This window comes from Strongylocentrotus purpuratus, unplaced genomic scaffold (assembly GCF_000002235.5).
Source record: "Strongylocentrotus purpuratus isolate Spur 01 unplaced genomic scaffold, Spur_5.0 spur5_contig_844, whole genome shotgun sequence".
Taxonomy (NCBI): domain Eukaryota; kingdom Metazoa; phylum Echinodermata; class Echinoidea; order Camarodonta; family Strongylocentrotidae; genus Strongylocentrotus; species Strongylocentrotus purpuratus.
The window spans coordinates 1,584,120-1,600,433 of NW_022145551.1; the positions used below are offsets into that span (position 1 = coordinate 1,584,120).

At 36.9% G+C, this 16,314-nt stretch overlaps 1 protein-coding gene across 2 annotated transcripts; it reads left to right on the forward strand.

The window, feature by feature from the left end:
* The first annotated feature begins 922 nt into the window (after positions 1-922).
* Positions 923-4,639, forward strand: LOC105444449. 2 transcript variants are annotated; one of them, XM_030990904.1, is made up of 5 exons: positions 923-1,234; positions 2,307-2,375; positions 2,717-2,785; positions 3,411-3,506; positions 4,306-4,639. In XM_030990904.1, exons 3-5 carry the CDS (start codon positions 2,727-2,729, stop codon positions 4,568-4,570), a joined length of 420 nt encoding a protein of 139 aa, XP_030846764.1. In that variant the 5' UTR covers positions 923-1,234; positions 2,307-2,375; positions 2,717-2,726; the 3' UTR covers positions 4,571-4,639. The 2 variants fall into 2 exon arrangements, with proteins under 2 accessions (XP_030846764.1, XP_030846758.1); XM_030990898.1 differs by having other exon boundaries at positions 924-1,234; positions 2,307-2,454.
* Positions 4,640-16,314: the final 11,675 nt, after the last annotated feature.

The window sequence follows — 16,314 nt, forward strand, 5'->3', positions numbered from 1 at the left end:
ATCAGATAAATCCTGCGTTCGACCAAGTCCGAATTGACGGCGGATTCGGCAATTCCTCCTCTTTGATGGTCGCCCCCCTCCCCGGAACCTTAAACTTACTATAAAGTAGAACATGAATTGGTAAAATGTTCTGCATATTACCTATTCATGTTCTACTTTATAGTAAGTTTAAGGTTCCGGGGAGAGCGGTCGACTTCTTGAAGTATAATTTTGCTGTTTAAATATAAATTAATGAATAACAATACACGAAGTCTACAGTATGTTGTGCAATTAATATGTAGGTCACTGAATGCCAGCAACTACTCTTGCTCAGTAAGGGAGTTCAACACTTATTAAATCAATAGTCATTCACGCATGAAGACTTGTGTCGCATTGTATTACAATGTTTGGGGAAGTTGGTAACGTCCTTGTATTGGTGGGGATTCCCCGTTTAACCTGCTGTGAGGCCTATGCATAATTTAGTTAAAGGTATAGTTGAGTATTGGTAATTTCCAAAGTGCCCCTCCAAAACAGATTTGGTTTATTTCAGTACCATATGAAAGATCATCGAAAAAAACATGGGAGATGATAATAATTCCAAATCAAATGCTCTAATTGTTGTGCAATTTGCTTTCAAAACATTATAAAAAGTGTTTGACGTCCGGACATCACTTTTGACTTTCGACGGTTTATTTTTTGAATTTACGTGTTTAGCTCCCTCTATGTCATTTAACAACCAGCGTATTTACAACGAGTGTTTGAGTTCGTTGGTACGTACAGTACAGGTAGCTAGCAGGCGGGTATCCGACCGCGCGTTAGTAATACAGTACAGCTGATCAATTCCAATACGCTGCTTTCACGTAAAGTATAACACGCACAGCTCAGATCAGATATTATCACCGGCACCGATCGAACGCTAGACAGCTACAGACAAGCTTTGATTGAAATACGATAACGAGATGGAGATTGGAAAAGGAGCTCGAGGTCACGGACGATGGCCGACTCGGACTCAGCTAGTGCTAAGCCTAAGGACAAGGCTAAGGCTACGCTAAATCGGAATAAGACTAAGTAAGACGGTAAGAGGAAGGAGAGAAACAAGCAATGGCAGCTCGACCATCCGGCCCAGAGGAGGCGCGGGAGTGGCTGTGAACAAGGACAGGGTACGGCGGAGAAACTTCGCGAGCTGCAGGCGGCCTTCTCGTTGCCGAGTCTAGAGGATGCAATAGACCCTATGGCTATGCCAGCTCACTGAGAGGTAAGTTGAAATGATATACGCCCCACTGCATTGGGTAGGCCTACCGTTTTAATTTGATCTAGTCTAGAGACTAGATGCATGGAATCGGCAAATTTAAGAAATTACGTTTTGTTATCTCTTGCCTTGGATTTTTAATTCAGATTTCATGAATCATATGATATTGATAGTCTAGCCTAGGTCTACAGTAGACCGAAAGCTTCAGTCTCTATATCGTCGGTTGTTCCACTGAGACTACGTCTGGCTCCACTAGACCTCCGGATGAATTTGGTTCAAATGAAAATATTGGAAGCATATGCGATCCTACAATATTCAGTGAACGTTGTCGCGTTGAAATCGAGTCTAAAGTGATGAAATTGTAAATAATAATCTCTTTATGGGGTATACTATAACTCTCTCTCAAGGTCAATATATTAATTCACCTATACAACAAGCTACAATTGACCGATTGGCTATTACCTTTTTGAAATTATATATCACAACTACATATTCCGGGATTTTTATGGTAGCAGCTACCGTTGTACGACCGTAGGCGCTATTTTAAATTTATCAAAATTTACCGGGAGCACCGGTAAATTTTTATATTCAATTTTTTTCGAAAGCAGAAGTGTTTTAGGAGCTAAATTTTCTAGTGCTTATAATACTTCCACAGGGGCATCCAAATATATCAAAATTGTAAAGAATCACTATCCACCCAATTTTCAAAATTTCCCAAAACTTTGTAATAGACCCTACCTTTAATGTCCCTCGTTACAACTGCAGTTTTCTTCGTAATGATGACGTGCAGGGCTAGTCAACCGGGTAAACATCCTGCTCTTTTTAAAAGTCGACAAGGTTATACTATAGCTTGCTTGAGATGTGACTGTCTCATCTATATTTATCTCTACCAAAGAGTGTCTCAACTTCACATACATGACAGAGAACCAATGCATCAGTTATTAGTCATGCAAATTCCAAATCTGGCTAGCTGTGATAATTATTAGAGAATGCCATCTTCAAAATAATTTCTTTTGGTGATTTAAAATCTGAATGTTTTTTACTTTGTGAATGACTTTCATTTCTTCACTTTTTACAGATATGAAGAACAGACAACACAATCCATCCCCAGCGAAGAAATTCCAAGCAGCAGTAGGGGAATTAGCAGGTGAATACGGTAGTACAAGTCACCTTTGACCGCAAATTCATGGAGAACTTGGCCTACTCTGCTGATTTGCTCGCTTCAGGTAGGATTCTGTATACATGTACGAAAGGCTCTGTAAATTGAGAGGAATTTAATGAGAATGCGTTCATTACGTACATGTTTGCAAGATTGAGCTCTTTTTCGGTTATGACCTATAAAATTGGGACATATCAGCAGGTCAAGATAATGCATCTTATTTGCTCATGTGTATGACATGGGATTTTCAATATTGATTTTGTGGTATGAAAATAATGAAATGCCCTATCATTTATATCAGTTTTTATTTTGTTTTCATAATTCCTTAGGCACACCAGCATGCTCGAGTGTTTCCACAACCATATACTGATGTATGCTTCCAAGCGGTATTCCTTTGAGTAAGTATTTTTAGTATCATTTTGTATGTTTGAAGTAAGATTGTCTGTGGAAAAGTTGAAACATATCATTACAGTACGGTTACAGTTACAATATCATATTTTGAAGCAAATAGCAAAGTTAATGAGAAATTATGAATGACATCTATATAAATGCTGAAATCACTTTTGGATGCATGCAGAGTCTTGAAACAGCAGACTTTGTATCGTACTTGTGTCGGTACCTGATGTTAAGTCAAGTTGGAGTGGTTGTAGCAGGGAAATGTAACTACCTTTAATTAAGAGTCAATAATTTACAACACAAATCCAGAACTGAAGTGAATGGCTCGTATTCACAAAGGAGGTTTGTACAAACCATGGTTTGGCCAAGGTTTACATCTATGGAATGCCATTTGTAAACTGATGGAGAAGGAATGTAAACTCCATACTTGTTAACAATGTTAATTTACAATTTACGGTATGCGAACAGCATTCCATAGATGTAAACCATCGTCAAACCATGGTTTGTACAAACCTCCTACAAACCTCCTTTGTGACTACGGGCCAATGAGTCTGAGATTTGTCTAAAGCATTTACTATTCATTCATCATGGTAGTGGTAATACCAATTGTTTGTCTTATCCATCCAGCTACCCAGCAAACCGGGCAAGGAATTTGCTTGCGGTCATCGACTACATGGCACACAAGGACAGGCCCGACCAGATTGATGAACAAGGCAATACAAAGTGAGTGGAAATTAGAAAGAAAGAAAAAAAGGTTTTCTTTTCTTTCTTGTTTTTCCTATTTTTATTTGTACATTTTTTTTTAGATGGAAAAGGCAATCCAAAGTGGGTGGAGTAAAAAAAAAAACATGATTTTTTGTTTTCCCTGTGTAGTTGGACAGGGCAATCCGAATTGGCAGTTCTTTCCCATGAAATTTATCAATTTTGGGGAAATTATTAAATATCTAATTGTCCTTCCTGGGAACGCCCCTTTTAAATCGCCAAAATATGACGTCATCTAAAGAAGTTGTCCCTGTACACGACGCACATCTAAATTATGTAGATGACGGACTGTAAGCTGATGGTTTGTCAATCATGCTGCTGATTTTGGACCCTAAATGCGGACTTGGATTCAGTGTAATAATATACTTGGTGTGTAATGCAAGGTTCTGGAGTCATCAAAATCATCATAAATTTGGCAGAGTTTTGGTAAAGTAACAATCACTTACACAGAAAGATGTATATGGGACAACACACATGGTGTCGGCCTGTCGGGGCTAGTACTACCCTGATTTCCTTATCTTTCTATGCTCATTACTCAGCCAGTATACATTTTCTTCCAAAATTGTTTGGCACATGACATTTATTTGTAATCTTGAACATTCAGTGTAAGTTTCGTTAGATTCTGTGAGAATTCATTTTCTTTTTTTACCAGAACTCAAGTTTATCTTTAAGAGATATGAATCATTTCCAATTGACAAGAATGAGTGTGCATATAATGCAACTTGTTACATTTTGCATGTTCTTTTATTTTATGATACAGATATGTTGCAGTATGGTCAAAGCGTGCCAACAACTACGTGGCCCGGAAGGAGAAGGTCCCCAAGACCTACCCCTACATGTATGTACAAGGACTCATCGGTGCGATACTGGAACGCAGAGAACAGGACCAAGGACCACTGTTCTCGAAGGCTGTTCTGCTCCCTGATGACCCTAGACACACAAGGCCCCGGCTTGCACCATTTCCTCCACCACAAGTTGATGTGATCCTAGCCAGGAGACTAGGCCGATTAGAGAAATCCATGTAATCCTCTGTAGTGAACAATTGGGATTGTCTGACTTGAGAACTGCTTTTTTTCGAGCAGAGACTAAGGGATCCAAATTAGGCCTAATCCAAATGGCGTCCTTCCGTCCATCCTCCGTGACTGTACACAAATTTGAATGAAGTCTAATGTGAAATCTTACCTGCAAAAATCAATTAGGGTTGCTAACTTTCCAACCCTGCATCTGTTTGTAACCATACTTGATTGGTACATGTAGATGCCCTTTATTGGCCTCCATGATATTCTGGAGTTGAAGGTCACATAAGTAGGTCAAAGGTCAAATGAGGTTCATTGTTGCATGATTGCATGATTGCATGCAAGACTCTTAATCGCCTCGATTTAATTTGTCCATGTGGCATGTTTTTAGGCTATCTTGAGGATTGGTTGGAACTTAACATTTTGGACTCATTTGGTTGCTAATGATTTTGTGGTCCGGAGGTGAAAGATTGCATGGCTTAGCATTACGAGCATGTATTCTTGATATGTCAGAGACCCTTTGACAAAATACCACCAAACTTGATACTAGAGTGTCCCTGGGGATCATGGGGATGTGGTTATCTATCAGTATTAAAAAAAAGTCACATAACGCATGATATACATGTACCAGAAATAAATTGTTATTGTTGCTAGATTAGCGACCATGCTTGGCACTTGTATATTGTATTACAATAAGAGGTTGGCAAGTTTACAAATGGAAGAAATGTAGGAATATAAAAGACAAATTGTGACATCAGTGTATAAAAGCTCTATGTGATTTATACAATTCATAATTTGTGATAAAATCAGTGCTTGCTCATGTGGAAATGGTGGATATTTCAATTTGTATCTATTTGGCAACCTATATTCCTTGAAGAAGTTACAGTAGTAATTATAAAATTTACAGCCAAGAGGTCAAACCATGAGTCAACAATGTGTTTGGTTTTAGTGACTGTGCATGTAACTGAGGTGACAGTCGATCATGAAAAAGACTATACTTCGGAACCTGTTGAAAATCAACATGGACAGAAGAAAGATTTGTAGAATATCTTATTGTAAATAGTCTTCATTTTTTGTTTAATGCAATCAATGTGACTAAAATAATGCAAGCGAAAAAGAGAAATGATCACAAGACAGCAAAACAGTTGGTTTCATGCATCATTTGAATCAATGAACGTGAATCAGCTCAACGCCAAAGTATTGCGGTTCAAGGTTATACCATCAAGAGATATGCTGCCTGTAACTACTTTGTAGTTTGAAAGGGTGTATAAAGGAATAAGGATACAGTTGGGCAGGCGAGTCTTTCTGTTGGTCTATTGTAAAAAACTGGGTCAAATTTTTTCCAATTTTTACGCAAATTGTAATAAAACTTGGTATACCGATTGACCCGAGGGTGTGCAAGACACATTTGTTGTGTCTGTCTGTTAAGGTACCTCCATGGTAACCAAGCTTTGCACAAAGAATACAATTTTGTTTTAATAATCTTGTGGAGCATATTCTTTCCAAGTTTTAGCAATTTTATAGTTTTGGTATCTTTGATGAGGCATTATAATAACAGTATAAAACTCGATGCATGTGCAGTGTGTAAAATAAGTATGTGAGCAAACTATTGGAAGTAGTTTGATCGATTCATATGAAACTCAGTACACACAACGCAGAATTGTCTTTTGTGTGCGTATAGGACATGACCAGTTTTGAAATGTCTGTGCTATTTTTTTGAAAAACCTTATGTTGGATGTTAATCACTTGAGGTGATATTCATAGTCGAGCATTAGGGAAGATGAAAGACATATATGTACCTAACTATACTTAATTTTGTGCTGAAACTGATATGATTCAGGATTTGAGATCGATATAGAGTATGTATACATGTATACTCGTACACATTAAGGAAAAGAATCACTCAGACAATTTTTAAAGCATTTATATATAAAGTAAGATGTGAAACTTAAAAGATAAAACCAGTTATGGTCATGCGACTGCATTGTGAAAGGATTGTTGTGGAATCGATCAGAAAAGGTTGATCATCTAGCATATACGTCTTGGTGTGTACTGCAAGGTTCTAGAATCATCGAAATGATAAAAAGATTGGCCCAGTCTTGGTAAAGTTACAAGCACTGTACACAGAAAGATGTATATGGGACTACGCACAAGTGCGCGACACATGCGTTATATCTATCAAGTCCAAATAGATATAATAATTTACCAAATATATCAATTAGTAGGCAGTTTCTCGGCAAAATTTGTATGATCACGTACTAGTCAAAACATTGTGTGCGGGCAAGCACTGAATCAAATGACCGGGGTAATAGTATATTTGTCAAGCGCGTAGAAACATTACTGTTATAGATACTTTTCTTTGGTAAACTTATCTACACATTGCCTATAGAGAATGTCAAGTTTTTATGAAAGACACAAGATAAGATGTATATAAATAAGCAGTAACTAATAAGTAACAAGACATGGTGGTATACAAATAAAGTATATTGCTCCTTCTTAATGACGACGGTTAAAGTTGTCATAGCGATAGATGCTAAATAAAAATGTGCCTTTTTTAATACACATGATCTGTTTGTATGCAATGGTTGGAATCAACATCACGTTTAAATATTGCCTTCAGTACAGCAAGTATAATTTGTATTCATCTGAATAATGTTGTGTAAATTTAACTGTTAGTTATGGCCGAATAAAGCTTTCAATGTACACCATAAAAATATGTTATGTATCTTCATTTTAGCATTACTATAATTATATTAAAATCTTATGTCTTTACACATTTACAAGTTATCACGTACTGACGTAGGTCATGCAATACACAGGCACTGTAGAACACAACTTATTTACAAGAAGTTACAATCACTTTTTTTTTAAACTTTACAATTGCATGCAGTACCAAAATAAGAATACTGAAAAACACTGCATTATGGACAAGTATGAATCAAGTAAGATGTTAAATTAATTCACTACTGTTATTCATTATAGTATACTGATACAACAATTTTTAATATTTTTTTAAATTTATTTCTTTTTATTTCTCCACTTTCCCTTTAGCCATGTACCTTCATGTTGTTATATATGTTAAAGGTGTCGCTCTGGACCTATAACATATGATAAGACAAAAAATCCACCAGTTATTTCTGATTTCTATCAAATTTTTAGATTTTGTGTTGTTGTTGTTGTTGTTTGGTATTATCGGCGTTTCATTCTTTTTTAGAATATTTACGCCTTTCACTTTATTTCTTTTTTTTTCTTCTATTTTTGGTACTATTTGTCAATTCATATTCATCTCTTTTTTTTGGATAATATAATCTCAGATCTACTGGTCCATGAAAACCCCTCACCGCAATTGGCACCTTCCTGCCAGACCGGCGCGGTACATTGCGCAATCTTCTCGGCCATCATTGGCCTAGGCAACTCTGGTGCCGGTGAGAGGATTCTGGGGTAGATCTTTGGAGTCTCTTGTTTGGGGTTTACCGTCCTCAATCCGTCTTTACTCTTTCTTACCTTTTCTCTTCTAGTATTTTTCCATTTTGTAAAACCTTATTTTTCTATCAAAGTGGGTATCAACATCTTAGGGCATTTGGTTGTCGTGCGATATGTGCCAAAAAAAAAATGTGGATTTAGTAATTCCTTTTTGAATGAAACATGGATTTAGCTTCTTTTGGAATTGAATGGATTTAGCTCCTTTTGGAATGAAACTGTAATAATGTTGTTTACTTTCTTTTCGAAAGGTTATATTTATGTGTGATTTCACTATTATTATTTAAAAGGAAAGGTTTGCTGCTAAATTTGAATAAAATTTCAGTGACTTTATTGAGAAAATATGATTTATTTTTTTATTTTTTTAGGTACAATAACATGTTTCATTCCAAAAGGAGCTAAATCCACGAAAATAAAAAATCTAAAAATTTAGTAAACATCAGAAAAGCCGAAGGGAAGATTTTTTCTTGGCAGATAATCAGGTCCATGCAGGGTGACACCTTTAACATAAATAACAACATGAAGGTATACATGGCTAAAGGGAAAGTGGAGAAATAAAAAAGGCAATTTACTCAGAAGTACCCAAAGTGGATTTGGCTCCTTTTGGAATGAAACTCTTCACATATAAAAGGAAGACAAGTAATATAAAAGGAAAAACGAAGGCCCACGTCATTTACATAGAAGGTAGGTGGACAGATAACCTCGATGTTTTTAATCTAATTTCATCTGGGAGATCATTCCACAGCTTTGTTCCTACACACGAAATACAAAATTGCCCTTGCGTTGTCTCACATATTGGTTGATAGATAGAGTAAGCCACTTTCTTTCAACTGGGTCATACGACGTACAATACATACACATACACTACTACTAGGTCGAGCGTACTCGCACTACATACACATACAGTATTCGCATATCGCGCTCAAAAACAATAGCGCTACCAGTACCACAGACCATGCAATTATGTGCAGGCCTCGCATACCATAATGTGTACAATATAAATCAGTCAGCGCGCTATAGACATGGTTCGGATATTACTTGCACGCCCATATCCGATCGTCGTCTTGGCGAAAATTCACGGTGTGCTGCCGCTTGACCGAGAGGTGGCGCTATACAATTACACTGAACACGCCTCGAAAGTAAAATTTTTGATAAATAAAATCATTTGCAGTCGAACAGGTTTTTTGCATATAAATTCACTCTAATGTAATATTTCGGATTTATATCTTCAATGATGCATTCTTAGACATTTATTGTATGTTTTTTATGTTTAGATCATAGTTTCGTTCGCTAATGTGAGTATTGACCAACACTCAAGTGGTCCATACCGAGAAAGAAATATGACGAGCAAGCAAGGAAATAGTTATCCAATTCTTTAGGTGCCTTTTAGGTCTAATGGTCCCTTTTGAGGTGATTACATTTTTTCTGATTATTTTTGCTTGTCAGTTGGTATTAGAAGATAACTTGTTTGTGTCGAATACAAAAAACATGTACTTCATTTGTTCTACACACTAAGAAATAAAGGTACAACTCTGCTACAATAGCAGCACCCACTGCCAAATACGCGTAGGTGGATGCAAATCTGCACCCTAATTTCATCCTTATTTCTTAGTATGTATATACAGTAAGTTGGAAATATCACGAAATGGTATAAAGCAAGTTTTGTAACAATAATAATGGAATTATATTCTCTTACACATGATAAGGCCTCTCCCTCCCTTCCTCTCTCTCTCTCTTTCTCTCCCTCTCTCTCTTCCTTTATTTCTTCCCCTGTCTCTCCTCTATCTTCATTTATCTTTCTCTCTCTCCCCTCTCGACTCGCTCTTTCTTTATCCCTCTCTCTCTCTCTCTCTCTCTCTCTCACACACACTCTTTTTCTCTTTCTATCTCTTCCTCTCTCTCTCTCTCTCTCTCTCTCTCTCACACACACACACACACACACACATAAACACCCACACAAACACCCACAGCTACCTCTCCCTACTTCCTTGCTACCAGCCGATGATGGCGTGACCTCAGGCAGGGCTGATGAGCATAATTATGAGTTTGTTGATAACGCCATCTTCGACGGCTTGAATCAAGTGTGTATAAAATTTATAAAGGACCATGCAGATTCTGGACTGCCAGAGAGTGAGAGCGACAGCACGAATCGAGAGGGGGAAGGAGGGAGAGAGAGAGAGAGAGAGAGAGAGTGAGAGAGTGATGGATATAGATGAGAGGAGTGGGAGACAGAGAGAAAGAGAGAGAAAGACATATTGAGGAAGAGAGAGAGCGAGTCGAGAGGGGGAGGAGAAAGAGATAGATAGATGGAGAGAGAGACAGACAGACAGACAGAAAGGGGGACAGAGCGAGTCGAGAGGGGGAGGGAGAAAGAATTATAGATAAATGAAGAGAGGGGGGTAGAGAGAGAGAGGAGCAGAGAGAGGGGGAGGGAGAAAGATTGTAGATAGATGAAGAGAGGGGGAGAGAGAGAGAGAGAGAGAGATACAGAGAGAGACTCGGGAGGGGCGGGGAGCAAGATATACCAGTGAGTTCTGTTTAAAAAAAAGGAATTACGAATATGTCATCTTTTGTTGAAAACCAAGCACGCGAAACGGAATCGTTTACAATTACGCACAATGGGGAAAATGAAAGACTGCATTCTATAATGTCATGTTTATTTGTAGATGTGTAATATTTGTAACGTCATTATCCAGTGAAGGAAACGAGGGACTATGCTGGAGACGATAAATATTAGACCGTGTAAAATCATGTTTTGAGTTTAGCTGAACAAAACTTGTCTTGAGTAAATAGCAATGATGAGAACTTAAAATGCCTTTTCTTCTTATTCAGTGCATTTCACTGTATTTTATTTCTGTTTCGTTTTTTAAAGCCCGTCTGCACTAGTTTGGCCAGGTGGGGGGGGGGGGGGGGGGGGGGGGTTATACCTCCCTGCAAGCCTCATCAGTATTAGTGCTGGTCTTACAGAGGGCCGTGTATTTATTATTACCCCTGCAATTGCCAGGTACTCATTTACACCTGTGCGGTGACTGGCAAACTTGAATGAATGTCTTGTCAAAGGGACGGTAGTGCCTAGCTGGGATTTGAACCCTCGACTCTTTGATTGAAAGGCAAGTAGGTGAACCACTATACATGTACAACGACACTTCCGATAAGCTCTGAACATTTACAATGTACTAGGACACCTACCCCCTGGACAACCACCCCTAGGATAACCATCCTCTAGGACAACTACACCCTAGTGCAGACACCCTCTAGGACGACTACCCCCATAGGACAACTAACCCCGGATAACTAACCCAGACAACTAACCCCGGACAACTACCCCCAGACCACTACCCCCTATGACAACAATCCTCTAGGACAACTACCCCCGAACAACTATCCTAGGGAGCATTTGTCTGGGAGTAGTTGTCCGGGGAATAGTTGTCCAGGGGTAGTTGACCGGGGGAATTTGTCCTAGAGGGTGGTTATCCAATTTGTGGTTATCCTGGGGTTAGGTGTCCGGATACTCATTTACACTACCCAACAGGAAGGAAACATCCCAATGAAAACACGAACATTCATGAATTTTGTTTATATAATTATCTTTTACTTCTAGGCATGAACTTGAATAAATCAGATATTACATTGAATAGTACTGAACACTTAAAGGAAGATACACTCTTAATGAATTTAATTCATTAGTCAAGGTTTAAAAAAAAAAATCGCAATTATACAATTCTAAAGTATTCACGCCACTTGTTTGACCATGTTAATTAGTTTCTAAAAACCTTGAAAATCATGTTCATCAGAATACCCAATAATACGAAAAACGAAACAATCATCAGAGTTTGTACAAAAACTGTAAATTTTCCAAATTTGGCCTAATGTCCTCCGATAAAATTGGCCATAGAAAAGGTGTAGCAACATTACTCTAATGAACTTTCAGAGGCATCTTATTATTAACTTGGAATGGTACGATACAACGTGCACTATCAATGAAGGAGTTCATTCATTAGAACACCAAGTTAGTCCTAAAAACATTTTCTAGATTTGGCAAAGAATTATGGTAAAGAAAGGTAATTAAAGGTAACGACGTTACTCCAATTACATTTCAGAGATACCTTCTATCGATCCCAAAACAAAGATATTTGCAAAATGGTCGCCACTGATTAAACCAATTAATGGACCAACAGCTAGGTAGACAAAAAGTGTATTTATTCATCTCTAAGCGAAATCTATACTACCATTTTCACTGATAAAAGTAGAAATTTGTTTTGTTGGAATTATACTCCAAACTAATTTATGTGTATATGCGAATTTTACGTATAATAAGAATAACACTTCACTGATGTATGCTGAACATCAATGTTCTATGACCACAACCAACACAACAACAAACACAACAACAAATTATCTAGAAAGTACTTTAAAGCTCACGTATTATTATGAACAAGAAAATAATATTTATACAGCTTGAAATTAAAGGTAATTGAACAAAGGAAGAACAAATTGTTTTTAAGTGCCAGGTCGACACTTTCAGCCACTTCCTTAACGATGTTCTATTTTTTCTGTAAAAAATGTAATGAATATAGTTATGTTAATTTATATAGCGCAGCTACTATATGAATATACTCTACTGTGCTTAATACAAACTATCACATTTCTAGCCCTGCTGTAGCTCAGCCGCCATGATAAAGCGCTAACCATTCAAGGAATTTCTTCCTTTCGGAACCCATTTACTTCACCTCGATGGAGAGTGGCAAAATGCATCAGTGCCACGGCGTGGATAAATAGCGAACCATTTGATCTACAGTCCGGTGATGTATCCACTACACCACGATACCAGTAATAAACATGTACAAATAGTGAGTTTAAACGCAATAGAAAACGGGTTAAAATCTGAGTAAATGATAAATCCAGTTCCACCAAAAGCCTCTAAAACAACATAAAAGCAATTTCTCTGTTCAAACGCAAAAGGAATTAAACACAAATCTGAGTAACATATCTTACATTATGCAGAACGTACCATTAAGTTAGCCAAATAAATGAATAGCTTTCATAACTTTACAAATTAACAGTAACCGGTAAAAGCCCCTGAAGGCGCATTTCTGCTTATTTTGATCCGTCCATGAATTTCTCTCTGGAGCGTTGTGCTGCAGCCAAGATCAATCCAAGACAATAAGAATTTGAAGAAAAAGAAAAAGATGATGATAAAGAAGAAGAAGAAGAAGATGAAGAAGAACTAAAGGAAAAAGAAGAGGAAAAAAGGAAGAAGAAGAAGAAGAAGGAGAAGAAAGAGAAAAGAAAGTAAAGGAAGAAACAAAAAAGAAGATGACGAGAAGAGGATGAAGAAGAAGAAGAAGGGGGAGAAAGAGAAGAAAATTAATAGAAAAAAAAAAGAGGAGTAAGAAGAAGATGAGGAATAGTGACAATGATGACTATTAGTGTATTAATAAAAACGAAAACAGTTTTAATAATTGCAATATGTGTTGTCCTTGAAAATTGCATAGTTAAAGATGAAGTTGAGTTCTGGTCATGCGATTGCATTGTGAAAGAAACGGTGTGGAACCGACCAGAAAAGGTTGATCATCTAGCATATTAGAATTTGTGTGTATTGCAAGGTTCTGGAATCATCAAAATGATAAGAAATGTGGCCAAGTCTTGGTAAAGTTACAAACACTTGCACAGAAAGATGTATATGGGACTACACGAACACGTGGCGTAAAAAGCCGGCCCCCGATTTTTACGATGTTACATGCATATTTAAAATATGAAGGCATTTGAAGAGCCATGCTTTTCAGGGAACATGTCTTAACTGATGTTCTTCCACACTTGCATAATAAGAATGAGTAATACTCACAAATTATTTTTCACCTCTTCCCAGAACTCAACCTTCTCTTTAAATGCTTGTGCGTTTTAATGAAGAGAGCAAAATAACTAAATATATATATATATATATATATATATATATATATAAATATATATATATATACATATGATGCATATGGAAACCTTATATCATCCGCTTAATCTGACTAGCATAATACAAATAAGCCTTTTTGCATGAAAGAGTTTTCTAAAAAGTGGATTTCTTTCCAGCATTGAGGTGCCCCGAGTCACATAGGTAACCTTTAAAAAAAAGTATAATATACAAACATAATTTGCGATTTCTCTGTACAGTTGAGGGAAAAACATAAAACCCCAGCACAATGTCGTCTCTTTTTGCATTGGAGAAGAGCAACATAGCGAGTTTCAATCACACTTCGGCAGCTCTCGCAAACTGTGGCCAAGCGGATTTGGGGTGAGGGGCTAATGAATATACTAATCGTTAGCTTTCTTCTGGTATTAAACTTATTTTTATTGATTGTATATTTTTGTCGGAATAATGAAAACATAAACGCTTGACCAATAACCTTCAGCGTCCGAAGTCCTCGATACACGCGCAAATAAAAAATGTTTAAAATTTGTTCGTATTTATTACTAAAATATAACATTATTTTGCTAGATACCACTGAGGTTTTGGGTTTTATTTGGGTTTTATTCAATGAGCAATTTTTAAATAAGAGCCGTACTGTTTTAATTTACTAGATCGTACCAATCGCAGGGTATTAAACAGATGCATTTTCCAATCGCGCCAAATTTCATTTACGTACCGCCATGCTGCTAAAATGAGTTTGTGTTGTTTTTCAAGAATCCACTGCTTTCTGCTCCACTAAACGTCCATATGCGAAGTCGTTTATCAACTAAATGTGTTGAAATATAATATATGGAAGCTTTCTTTCCCTGGTGTTTATGGTGTTGAACCATTTCATTCACCTACTATTATTTTTTGTACTCCAATTGCCAGAACGAAAATTGCATTTGACTCTGTTATGAGACAAATTCAAGCAAACATTTTCATTGGGGGAGGGGGGGGGGGGATTGGGTGTTTGGACACTTAACAAATATGTAGACTTCTCTTTCGCCTTCAGATTTACGGAACATATTAATCAAATAGCACTTACTACCATGAACATTTTTTCTTTTAAAATATTAAAACATTTGTCTTAGTTAGAAGATTTATGAAATGTTGCTTGTAAACTCTTACAAATTTTTGTTTTAAATCAACTGTCCGATTACCCAACTAAAGTTAAAGGGAAATTTGAGTTTTGTTGCAGAGGGCGCTACACAAAATATTTTTTTGTGAGATAATGACAAACTGAGTATCAAATTTGAAAGAACATAATATCTTAATGACAAGATCATCTTTCTTTGATCAAAATTGGTTCAGAGACGGCTGAAATATAACGAATTCTAATACTTGTGTACCACCACAAATATTAGACATTTTGAAAAATTTGAAAAAACGTTGAAAAAAACGAAATAACGCATTTTACGTCGTATTTCAGCCAATGCCTGTTTTGGCTTTTTTTATTGGCATTTCCGTATTGCCTATATTACCCACAATTAGCCGGCTCATGTATTGTTATTTTTAATTAAATAATTAATTAATGGTCACCGTGTTTTTGTGAAAGTGGAGCTGAATTGGTATGGTCGTATTGGCTAATTTCACACATTTTGGGGTCTAAAATTACCTTCATAGCAATTTTAGGTTTTAAAAGGGCACTATAAATGTCATAGATAAGAATAAGAGCAATAACCATGCACTTTGAAGGCATTTGCGGTCTGAAAACAGAAGTCAACTATCCCTTTAAGCAAAGTAATACACATTCGTATGATAATTATAAATTATTGAAGTTCTCCTTAGGGGAGGTTGTCAAAATATGCAGTAATCACTCACTATATCCCTGCTCAGCTTTGGAGAAGGCCAGGTTCTGCATTCCTACTCCTCGCTCACTGCATTGATAATACAAAAATATTGAAAGATAATAACCTCACTTAGTCCAGCTATATATCTATACAACTCACTCCTACATCTTAATCAAAAGTTAGGTTAAACGCGGTCACGTGTGATTCATTTACTGAGACTTTATTTGTGAAAAAGCGTGCAATAATATACACGGTTGGTCATAAAGGTTGAATAATTATTATATGAATCCCAATTTATGGAATGATTTTGACAATGATTTATTCCTAATAGATCAGGATAATAGTATACATTCTCATATGTTATTGAATACTAATTTGCGAGTGTTTGTTTTGCGTGCCTACTAAAGCATGTGTGTGCTACTATAATAATAATAATAGCTAGTTCTTATATAGCGCTTTTCAGGACCGAAGGCCCTCTCAAAGCGCTTTACAGATATATATTATTACCCCGGTCATCGGATTCAGGCTTACTATGCTAA

Bases quoted from the DNA above. Each gene is read 5' to 3' on its own strand.
- LOC105444449 (XM_030990904.1), top strand. From the start codon at position 2,727: ATGCTCGAGTGTTTCCACAACCATATACTGATGTATGCTTCCAAGCGG. The intron at 2,786-3,410 runs GTAAGTATTTTT...TTATCCATCCAG, and splicing joins TCCAAGCGGTATTCCTTTGA to CTACCCAGCAAACCGGGCAA. The intron at 3,507-4,305 runs GTGAGTGGAAAT...TTTATGATACAG, and splicing joins GATGAACAAGGCAATACAAA to ATATGTTGCAGTATGGTCAA.